Source organism: Orycteropus afer, unplaced genomic scaffold (genome assembly GCF_000298275.1).
Source record: "Orycteropus afer afer isolate SDZICR_OR568_19922 unplaced genomic scaffold, OryAfe1.0 scaffold00107, whole genome shotgun sequence".
NCBI classification, from domain to species: Eukaryota; Metazoa; Chordata; class Mammalia; order Tubulidentata; family Orycteropodidae; genus Orycteropus; species Orycteropus afer.
Window position 1 is genome coordinate 3,698,869 of NW_006921694.1, and position 12,319 is coordinate 3,711,187.

At 41.0% G+C, this 12,319-nt stretch overlaps 1 protein-coding gene across 1 annotated transcript in view; it reads right to left on the minus strand.

Moving 5' to 3' along the window:
* Positions 1-11,485: 11,485 nt before the first annotated feature.
* ARSB (arylsulfatase B) overlaps positions 11,486-12,319 on the minus strand; it is a 304,481-nt gene continuing 303,647 nt past the window's right edge. The window contains exon 8 of the mRNA XM_007943453.2: positions 11,486-11,751. Within this exon, the coding sequence (XP_007941644.1) occupies positions 11,486-11,751 (266 nt within the window). The remainder of the gene's footprint in view (positions 11,752-12,319) is intronic.

A 12,319-nucleotide genomic window follows, 5' to 3' on the forward strand; every position in this document is an offset into this window, starting at 1 on the left:
TTTCTTTGTTGAAGAGGGTCTGTGCAATCCTTCTGCCTAGTCCGCCATCTTGCCGGAACTCCTCAGGGAATTTCCATGTTTTTTTTTTTTTTTTTTTAATTCCCCTCAATGTTTTGTTTTAGTTATTTCTTCTAAGCATTTTATCTCTGCATGTTGCATTTCCACCAACTTGGCTTCTTCCTTTGGTTGGATCCTCTGTGATTTTTCTATGTTACAGAGGATGTGTATGTTGAGTTCTCATTGTGTTTATACATTTAGCACATTTAGAATGCTGCCCCTTGCTTTCAGGCCTCCAGGCACAAAAGCGAACAAAACAAACTGTTAGGAAAAAAAAGTGCAGCTGTGATTCTTCTTGGACGAAATGGCCCAAGGGAAGACAGAGGGGACAGTAGCAAATCAAGAAGTAATCAGTCACCACAGCACCCACACAGCAGTCCAGCCTGGGCATACACGAAAGACAGATATACTTACCCTCAAGAAGTTTCTCTGTCTCCAAGACAATATTTCCAAGTTGTAGACTTGGCACTAAACCAAAACCCAAACTCACTGCCATTGATTCGATTCCAACTCATAGTGACCCCCATTGGGTTTCTGAGACTGTAAATATTTACAGAAGTAGATTGCCTTATTGTCCTCCCATGGAGCAGCTGGTGGGTTTGAACCACTGACCTTCTGGTTAGCAGCCAAAAGCCTTACCCTCTAAACCACCAGAGACCTGGTATAAGTGACTCTTGTTGAGTCACTGAGTGAAAAAGTTGTGCACTCTTCAGTTCTCTTTCATTTCTTCTCGTTATCATTAACAAGAAACTCTACTGTAGTGTAGCCTGAGTGTAGCGACCTCGGGCTCAGAGCTTTTGGCCAGAAACAGTTCTTAGATCACATTTAATAGCAATTTGTATTCATTGTTTATATTATTATGATTGTCAATGATACTGGGTTCCCCTTTACTTTGGTGATAAAGGCATCCCCTTAGGGCTGGGTGGAGAGGGGTATGGGGAGTTACTGCTTAATGGGTACAATGGAGTTTCTGCTTGGAGTGATGGAAAAAGGTTTGGTAATACATAATGGTATAGTGGTGATAAGGAGCCCTGGTGACACAGTGTTTAAGCGCTCAGCTACTAACTTACTTATATGTAGCAAGTTCAAACCCACAGTCACTCTGAGGGAGATGTGGCAGCCAGCTTCTGTAAAGGTTATAGTCTTAGAAACCCTATGGGGCAGTTGTACACTGTTCTATAGGGTCACTTTGGGTCAGAATCAACTTAATGGCAATGGATTTGGTTTGACAGTGGTGACAGTTGTACAACACTTAGAATATTATTAATGCCACAGAATTGTACATTTAAAAATGGTGATTGCAATAAAATTAAGGAAAGGGAAAAAAGATAATGGAGAAAACAAAATGAAGAGGCTTCCAAAGATGAGACTATTAGAAAGAAGATTAATACAAATAGTGGATTGAAACACACATTTATGGGTGCTCCTTTAAAGGACTTATTCTAGTTAAGACTATGCATTTCAGGAAAAGCACTGTTAGAATCCCAGTAGTGGTACTTGAATTGAGCAAAGCAAAGAAAGAGCCAGTGTGAGTGACAGAGGTCCAAGGAAGGCCCCTGCAGTGCTGCTGAGATGGGGTGGCATCTTCTGTTAGCTGGAGGGACCTAGGCCTTGGAGGAACTCTAGCCAATGTTAGGGAGAAGGAGTAGCTGGGGAGCTCAGGGACAGAAGACAGACAGGCCCCACTAGTTTGGCTCTTCTCCTCAAGATGGATGTGGGGGTCACATATTTCATTCTTGTCCCTACCTCCAATCCAAACTCTTCATTCAAGCCTTGGCCTAAAGAACCAAGAAAAACTAGACACCCTATTGTGAAGCCCCAGCAAGTGACGTTTTCAAATAAACCAGCTGCTTCCCTAATAGATTCAGAGGGTCTTCTAATCAAACTTTTTAACTTTAAAAATAACTCACACAGAAAGAACAGAACTGCTCTCAAGGGTGTAAAAATAATAATAATTTAAAAAGTTACGGTAAAGTGAAGCTCCCTCATTAGACTTTATACTGTTTTCTCCAGCTCGAACCTCTTCCACCTCACCTCTGATTTCCAGCTGTCTGCTCCTGACCCCACCAGGTGCCGCTGCCTCCTCCTGGTCTGGTCTGCTAAGCCTCATGCTTGCACTTCATTATCAGTAAGCATCACGGGAGGGGAGTTTGTTTGTTGCACCCCATCCTTGCCTTTGATGGACACACTAGATGTGGGCGGGCGCAGGGCTTGCCTTCAGCTGCCCCCATTCTCACTTCCAATGTACGTCACAGCATGGATTTGAATGATCCCACCTGCAAAATTCTGGGAAGTGCCCAAGTGCCAATCTAAGCTTTAATCCATTTAATTTAAGTAAAAGCACAATAAGGCTGCTTACCTGAGGGGCAGAGGGGTATGTGTGTTTAACCTCTCTGCCTGGGTCTTCAAGATTTTGATTGGAACAAGAGCCAGGGCACGGTGCTGCCAGCCACACTGTCCCTCTGGTCAGATGCTGCTTGTGATTAGAGACCCTTACTTGTTGGTTTAGGAGCTCTGGTAGCATAGTGGCTAAAGCACTTGACTGCTAACCAGAAGGCTGGTGGTTCAAACCCACCAGCCACTCCTTGGAAGGAAGGTTGGGCAATCCTACTTCCGTAGTGATACTGCCTCGGAAACCCAAGGAGGGGTTGCTATGAGTCGGGCCGACTCGATGGCACATAACAACAACTTGTTGGTTTAATTGATTGCACACTAGCCCCACCTGTGCAGGCCCTGTATTGCGGCCCATAGAGGGAGTGGGCAAGCAGTGTTAAGCCAAGCTCCTTTTGGAGTAAAAATCCCAAGAACATCTTTCTGCATTTTAGTAATGGGATTAAAGTGAAGATTTCCAGGTGAGGTGGCAATGTATTTCTCTACCATTTTAAGTCTCTAATCAGGGCTCAGCTGGGCACAGTGGGATTTGAAAATCAGCCTGGGAAGCGGGCCACTTAATTGCTTTCAATAAAAGGGATATAAAAGGAGGTTAACGACTATCTCTGGGTAGTGGCTTATGGTTTATTTAACTTCTTTTTGTATGTTTTCTTAAACTGTTTCTACATTTTCTATATAAAATTGATACATATTATATCTATCATCAGGAGCCCTGGTGGCACAGGGGTAAAGTGGTTGGCTGCTAACTGAAAGGTTGGAAGTTCAAACTCACCAGCCACTCCAAAGGAGAATGATGTGGCAGTCTGCTTCCACAAAGATTACAATCTTGAAAACACTATAGAATCCCATAGGCTTGCTATGCGTCAGAATTGACTTGACAGCAGTGGTCTGGTTGGGTTGTGTATCTAACATCAGAAAAATAATGAAGTTGTCATGGATTGAATCGTATCCCCTCAAAATATGTGTCAACTTGACTAGGCCATCATTCCTCATAATGTGGCTGTCTTTCATTTTGTGATCTGATGTAATTATTCTCCATTTTGTTATATGTGTTGTAAATCCTAATCTCTCTATATTAATGATAGCGTAGTACCTAAGGCACTTGACTGCTAATCAAAAGGCTGGTGGTTCAAACGCACCAGCCACTCCTCGGAAAGAAGATGGGGCAATCTACTTCCGTAGTGATACTGCCTCGGAAACCCAAGGAGGGGTCGCTATGAGTTGAGTCCGACTTGACCATAACAACAACAACAACATATATTAATGAGGCAGGGTTAGGGTGGGTTGAGTCTTTAGTCACATCCTTACAAAGGGTGTGACTCAAGTCCCACCCTTACTCAAGTAACCACCCTTACTCATCTCCCCATGCCCTCATGCAAGTAACCACTGTGACTCAAGTCATACTCTTGCTTAAGTCATACCTTTTATCTTACAGGAGATAAAAGGAGAGAGAATTGAGCAGAGAGAAGGGATCTGACTATCATCAAGAAAAAAAGATCTGGCGAGGTCAGCAAAAAAGATGCTGGGGAGAGTACAAGAGTTAAAGGCAATGAGGTAAAAACACAATCCTGCAATAACATTAATAACAATGATCTATGAGTTAAAAGTTTAAAAAGAGATAATCCAAATATGGGGAGGATGGGGTGGGGGAAGAACCATAAGCAAAAAGTGTCCTTTGGACCTGGGGTCCCTGTGCTGAGAACCTTCTAAACTCGGGGGAAGATTGATGCCAAGACACATGGAGATCTGCAAAGAATGCCAGGCCCACAGATGCTGAAAGGAGACAAGGACCTTCCCCTAGAGCTGACAGAGGGAGAAAGCCTTCCCCTACAGCTGTCACTCTGAATTTGGGCTTCTAGCCCCCTAAACTGTGAGAGAATAAATTACTGTTTGCTAAAGTCATCCACTTGTGGTATTTCAGTTATAGAAGGACTAGATAACCAAGGCAACAGTTATTAAATAAAATTACCTAAACTCAATGACTGGTTACTTGGGTGAATTAGTTTGAGAATAAAAATATCTCTTTATGTTCCTGATGGTCACAAAGCCCTGAGGTCAGACCCAGGGAAGCATGAATCACACCTCTCTTCTTCCACTTTGCATCATTCTGATGGGTGGCTCCCATGGCAGCAAGGCTCCCACAGGTGAGGGAGATGTGGTGCTTACTTTACAGCATTTGAATCCACCTGCTAATCTGTAAGGGGATGGTGCAGGGTTAGCAGGTTGATTTTCCAACAGCTTGAAAATGGACCAACCAAAGATGCATGAAAACAATTAATGTAAGGGACTAGTGGACCATGCAAACCTCAGAATATGTGACCATAAGATCAGAAGAACTAGATGGTGCCCAGCTACCACTGTCAACCAGTGGGAAGGGAAAGGGATCAAAGTAGGAGATCCTGGATAGAGTGGAAGAACAATGTAGAACAAAACTCAAAATCATACAAAAAGACCAGGTTTACTGGTCTCTGAGAGCCTGGTGAGACCCCCGAGACTATAGTCCCTAGTTACCATGAAATTGAACTCATTCCCATGGTTTCCAGCTAAACAATAGACAGGCATATAGGGTGAACATTTATATCAAGTAGATTTACTCCTTAGAACAATCAATCATGGGAGAATAGAAGGGCATTATTTACACAGGGAGACAGGTCAGGGGGCAGGAATATATAGGAAAGAAGGACAAAGGGAAGAGGTAACTACAGGGAGGAAGTGGGAACAGTGCTATTACATTGTGGGGAATTGCCATCAATGTCACGAAACAAAATGTGTATGAACTGCTGTATGGAAAATGAACTTTCTCTGTAAACTTTCACTCAAATCACAAAAAATAAATAAAAATTAAAGAAAATGGACTAGTACATAGGGTTGCATGAGTCAGAGCCAACTCGACAGCACCTAAAAACGAGAATAACATAGCCATGGCTATCTTGTACTTGGAAAAACTGATTTCAAATTTGGACCGGTGATTGTGAAGGATAATGACTATTTCAAAATATTTAAAATTGACTGGAATATTGTAAAAAAACACTAAGCTGGAAATATATACCATAGAATTAGATTGTAACTTTGCAAGGGCAGGAGGCATGCTTTCCATCAGTGGCCCTTAAACATCCTACTCCTAGCACCAGGTACATGGGTGTAAACCCTTTAGGAAAACTCTGGGCAGCAAAATGTTGATTTTGGAAACCTCATTCTGTGGATAATTATTTGTGTAAAACAAAGGATTCACAGTTTCTTCAACTGGTCAATTTCCCTTGAGCATTTAAAATGTTTTTATTTGCAAATATTTGTGTTTTTAAAAGCACATTTTGGTAACTTCTATTATATAAATGAGAAACATATGTAGTGCTCTTTTTGCTCTAAGGGAAGTGCTTTTTGTTTTTATTTTAAAGTACTGTTCTAATGAGATATAACACAGAAACCATAAAGTGTATAACTTAGATGTTTGTTGTGACATAATAAATGTCTGTTGTTTTAATTTGGTAAATTTTAGGGTCATGTCTTAGTTAACTAATGCTGCTAAACAGAAATACCAAAAGTGGATGGCTTCAACAAATACTGTAGTTTGGGAGGCTAGAAGTCTGAATTCAGGGTTCCACCTCCAGGAAAAGCCTTTCTCTCTCTGTCAGCTCTTGCAGAAGGTCCTTGTTTTCTTTCAACATCTGTTCCTTGGAGATCTCCATGTGTCTTGGCATCAATCTTCTCCTGGGTCTAGGAGATTCTCAGTGCAGGGACCCTGGGTCCAAAGGATGGGCTCTGCTCCCAACTCTTCTTTTCTGGTGGTAGTGATGTCCCTCCCTCTCTGCTGGCCTCTCTGCTTTTGTGTCTTGTAAGATAAAAAATGATGCATGCCACACCCAAGGGAAACTCCCTTTACACCTGTGACCTGAGTAAGGGTGGTCACTTAAGAAAGGGTGATACATCCCACCATAATCCTGCCTCATTAACATAACAAACACAACCTAATGTTCTTTAATACAACCTCCATTTATTTGTATCCACAATCAATGCCCATGGAAACAGCAGTCAAGAAACCAAAGGATGTATTGCACTGGGTAAATATGCTGCAAAAGACCTCTTCAAATTGTTAAGGAGCAGAGATGTCACTTTGAAGACTATGGTGTGCTGGACCTAAGCCATGGTATTTTCAATCACCTCATGTGCATGCAAAAACTGGATAATGAATTAGGAACATTGAAGGAAGAACTGATGCATTTGAATTGTGGTGTTGGTGAAGAATATTGAAAATACAAACAAATCTGTCTGGGAAGAAGGACAGCTACTATGCTTCTTAGAAGCAAGAATGGCCAGACTTCATCTCTCATACTTTGGTCATGTTATCAGAAGGGACCAGTCTCTGGAGAAGGATATCATGCTTGGTAAAGCAGAGGGTCAGCAAAAAAGGGGAAGACCCTTAACAAGATGGATTGACACAGCGGCTGGAATGATGGGCTTGAGCATAGCAACAATTATGAGGATGACACAGGACTAGGCTATGTTTTGTTTTGTAGTACATAGGGTTACTATGAGTTGGAACCGACCTGGTGGCAATGAACAAACCAACAATCTTGCCTCATTAATCACAGGCAGTGGTTAGGATTTACAGCACATTACAGAATGGAGAATAATTACACAACACTGGGAATCATGGCCTAGCCAAGTTGACACACAATTTTTGGGGACACAGTTTAATCCAAGAGGTCATTTGTTATGCTGCAACAGATAACTAATACACTCTTTTATTGCCACTCTACTTTCACTCCTACCTTCCCTCCACCTCCCTCCAGTATTTAATGTATAGTTTGTATTCTTAGGACAATTACTGATGGATTTTTTAAAAGGTATTCCATTTTCATTCCATTAATTTACTTACTTAACCACTTTGTTACATGGTATAATTCATATACAACAAAACTGGCTGACACATTTTAAAAAATGAATTTCACTTTATTTCCACCCTCCAAAACTTGTAGTAACAACAACAACAAAAAAAAAACCCACAAAAAAAAATCACTAGCTCATAATTAACAAAAACTTTTTAAAGGCAAATGAATTCAGGAAGAAATAACATTAGAACTATTAATGATAACATGAATTTTTTCATATTCTTTACAGAATAAAAATCTAATGAAATACATTCTATTATGGATACAACTAAATCTCAAATTATATATTTACAAAAAAAAAATGGTGTTTAAATCTCCTTTTAAATCCATTGAGTGTAGAACATCCTTATCATATATATTTATCAAAGGACAAGAATTGGGGATAGCTATTGGGAGTATAAGTGGCATAGTGGTTAAGGCTTTTGGCTGCTAACCAAAAGATTGGTGGTTAGAACCCATCAGCTGCTCCGTGGAAGAAAGATGAGGCAGTCTGCTTCCATAAAGATTTACAGCCTTGGAAACCCAATGGGGTCACCATGAATTGGAATGAACTCAATAGCAGTGAGTTTGGTTTTTGGTTTTTGTTGGGAGTATAGTACAGAGAACAAGTAAGTGTCATATAGTGATGGCCTCCAATAATATTAATGGCTACATGCAGCTTGTGACTTGCAGGATTCAGAGGGAGCATCCAGGTTCAGTTAGTTAACAGTATCTGCCACAGGTTTGGGAGTGAGAGCTGGTGACATTTCAGCAGCTGTCTGCCAACCAGGAAGGCTAAAAGTTGGTAATAGGTTCCATTAATTTTAGCACCCTTTCCTTCCAGCAATCTTAATCTAACATCCAGATTAGTTGTTGTTAGATGTCAATGAGTCATTTCCAACTCATAATGACACTAAATACAACAGAATAAAACACTGTCAAGTACTATGCCATCCTTACAATTGTTACTATGTTTGAGTCCATGGTTACAGCCACTGTATTCATCCATCTTCTTGAGGGTTTCCTCTTTTTTGCTGACCTTCTACTTCACCAAGCATGATGTCCTTCTCCAGGGATAGGTTCCTCCTGGTCACATGTCTAAAGTACATGAGAAGAGTCTTGCCATCCTTGTTCTAAGGAGCATTCTGGCTGTACCTTTTCCAAGACTGATTTGTTTGTTCTGGCAGTCCATGGTATTTTCAATATTCTTCATCAACACCATAATTCAAATGCATCAGTTCTTCTTTGGTCTTCATTATTCATTGTATTGCATGCATATGAGGCAATTGGAAATACCATGGCTTGGGTCAACTGTATTTCAGTTCTCAAAGTGACATCTTTCCTTTTTGACACTTTAAAGAGATCTTTTCCAGAGATTTGTCCAGTATAATAGCTCATTTGATTTCTTGACTGCTGCTTCCATGAGTGTAGATTGTGGATTCAAGTAAAATGAAATCCTTGACAACATCAATCTTTTTTCTTTTTATCAAGATGTTGCTTATTGGTCCAATTGTGAGGTCTTTTGTTGTCTTTATATTGAGGTGTAACCTATATTGAAGTCTTTGATTTTCATCAGTAAGTGCTTCATATCTTTTTTGCCTTCAGAAAATATGGTTGTGTCATCTACATATCGCAGGTTGTTAATGAGTCTTTCTCTAATCCTGATGCCACGTTTTTCTTCATACAGTTTAGGTTCTCAGATTATTTGCTTAGCATACAGATTGAATACGTGTGGTGAAAGAATACAACCCTGATGCATCCTTTTCCTGATTTTAATCCACATCTTATCACTTTATTCTGTTTGAACGACTGTCTCTTTGTCTATGTACAGGTTCTGCATGAACACAATTAAGTGTTCTCAAATGCCCATTTTCCCCAATGTTAATCATAATTTGTTAGGATCCACACAGTCAAATTCCTTTGTATGGTCCATAAAGCACAGGTAAATATCTTTCTGATGTTCTCTGCTTTCAGCCAAGATCCTTCTGTTATCAGCAATGTTATCCCTTGTTCCATGTCCTCTTTTGAATCTGGCTTGAATTTCTGGCTGTTCCCTGTCAATATACTGCTGTAACCATTTTTAAATTATGTTCAGCAAAATATTACTTTTGTAAGATGACATTGTTCAATAATTTTGCATTCTGTTGGATCATCTTTGTTTGGAATGGGTACAAATATGGTTAGTAGTACCCAGAAAATATTGCTATTGAACAAACTAATGGCTATACAATGACCTATATAATGTTTTTGGTTGCTTTAGTGTCCTTTGCAGAACTGAGAAATATTTGATATTTTCGTCCCTTGCCTCCTATGGGAAAGGAAACAATAGATTACCTTTGGTGGGTATAAAGATTTACTATGAGACAGAATTGACTCAATAGGAACAGGTCAGTAGGTTAGGCTTATTTCCATTTTTTACTTTCTCCAGAAAGGACATTACAAGCTTGCTGTGGAGTCCAGTGACTATCCCACTATGCAGATTATGCTTTTAGTCCAGGAAGGCAGCTTGAGAACAGAAAAGTAGCAGTTGGAGGGCATTATGCTACCTCTCATTCAGCTTATTGTTCTAGCATCTTTCACGGTGTGAGACTTTCTCATTTAGTCATCTGTCCATTCATACATTAAAATAAAACAAAACAGTATTGAGTGACTTCTATGTACTAGGAACTGTTCTAGGAATTGGTGATGAGAAGTGAAAAAAACAGAAGAACTAATGCAGAAAACAGTCAAACATGGTTTCTGCACATATTTCTCTAAGAGTGATACTCCCTGCAGCTAATCTAGACTGATACATGCTAGTAGGATGGTGTAGTTCTCCTCTCCTGACAAAAGGCTGACAAGTCAAACTCTGCATCTTTTTCCTTCAGCTTGGGAACCTTAATATAAGCAGGAAAACAGAGAGAAAAAGCAAAATGTGCATGTGCCCTCCTTTGTTTTCACACAAGGCCCAGGATCCCAGACACTGGCCATTTCTTTCTTCAAACTGCCTACTTCCACTGTCTCAAGGCATCATTTCCTGGGTTTCTCCTCACTGCTAGACAGTAACAGCTACTCTTAATATATTATGAGATGAAGCCACATCATGCTATAGACTCCATGCAGCCTAGAAATAACCTCACTAAACATTGACACTGGCCCAAGAATCACTGTTCAACCCTCTGTATGTGTGTACCCAGCACGAGCATTTCCAAAGAGCCAGACTCAACCACCAGCCCTGGGCAGGGAGCCAGCTTCAGCAACAGGATTTGTGCCACAATCCCATGGTTTACTGGGGGCAAAAGGAAGGCAGAGTTAGCAATGTTTTGGAAATCAGTGATTCTCAAGTTTGATACTTGAGTCAAAGGAAAGGGTAGGAAAAGAGACACGTGGTTGAGGTTGGAAAGCAATCTAGACAAAATAAGCAGTGGTTGGGGTGAAAAAAACGATTTGGGATAAAAACATTTATTTATTGTAAAAACCAATACTGAGCTGTAGACATATTGCCATATTGACTCTAATAATGAATTAGGCCTTATGCTAACTGACTGAATAAGGGACTGAGGACTGGAACAAGAGTGGTATCCCCATGGAATTCCTGAACATGATCTCTTACAGACAGGGAGAACCATTGGCTAACATAACCACTAACAATTGTCTGCTCCTTTCATTTACAAGACACATGAGTCACTCCAATAAAACCTCGATATTGGTAGAAGGGAAATCTAATGTCTGACTTGTGAGGCAAAAAGAGCCAGCTGTTCTAGCCTCTGGGACTCAATTAGAACTTCCTATTTCAAGTCAAGCTATTTCCTCAGCTGTCCCACAGTTCAGGAAAAAGGGATGAACCTAGCCACCCTCTCCTCTGCATACATAGCCCAGCCAACCGCAGGATCATTCCAGATTTTATCAGCATCTCAAATGTATTAGGAGCTCTGGTGCGGTGCTGTGGTTAAAGTATTATGGACAGTTCTACTCTGTCCTATACTATGAATTGAAATGAACTCAATGGCAGTGGGTTTGGTTAAATGTTTTAGGAGTTGAAACTAGATACGCCAATGTGCCTTAGGAGTAAAGAAGGGCTAGGTGAACCCAGGTTGGGAGAATAAATGAGATGAGGGTCACATGAGTAAAGGCTTGAGGTCCAACTTGCAATAGAAAGGCTTTCTACCCTTCCCCAAATGCTGGAAACCCTACATCCATGGGCCCCACACCCCAGTGCCCACTGGGTCACAGCGGGGGTCCTGTGCGGGGTAGTGCACAGGCACTGAGTGCTTGTGGTAGAACTGCAGTCGAGAAAGGAGCTGCTTGATGACATGGGGATGTTCTCTTGACAAGTCATGTCTTTCTTCAGGGTCCTGATCAATATCAAAGAGCCAGAGTGTTTTGGTCGGTGGGTCCAATGATGGTATCTCAGAAACATTGGATCGAGATGGTGGTGGGAACCAGTAACCACAGCCTGGCAAAGACATAAAACAGTTTATTGGAGGAGTAGCATCATAGGCAGGTTCTAACTTCAGAAAGGGTGTGGGTGTAGGTGTGGTGCGTCAATGTTGAGCTGGACTGTAGGCACATAAAAAAAGACATGGCCCTTTGATTACCATTTCTAGATCTGTCTCAGAATCACACCACTGGTGCTTTAACTGTTTATGTCTCACAACAGCACAACCAGCTATACCCAAGAATTGGAATGAGCGTGTGTCTATGTGTGTTGGGGGTGGTAATGGGCAATGGTCACAATCATTGGCATTTAGGGATCAGGGCCATGGATGCTAAAATGTCCTGGAAATGTAGGATGATCCCAAACAATGAAAATTTTTCTTGCCTCAGATGTCAAGAGTGTTCCCATGAAAAGTGCTGCTTGATTGCATTGCAGCCTTAACCATTATAGGACATAGTTTAAAAGGATTGAAAGGATGTCACAGAGAATATGCAAAGAGAAAGCAAGTTCTTCCCCTGGCTGCATCACTGACTGAGGGTGTTGCTCTTAGATTCTTTTTGCTAGCTAGATGTCCTATGCCTTGATA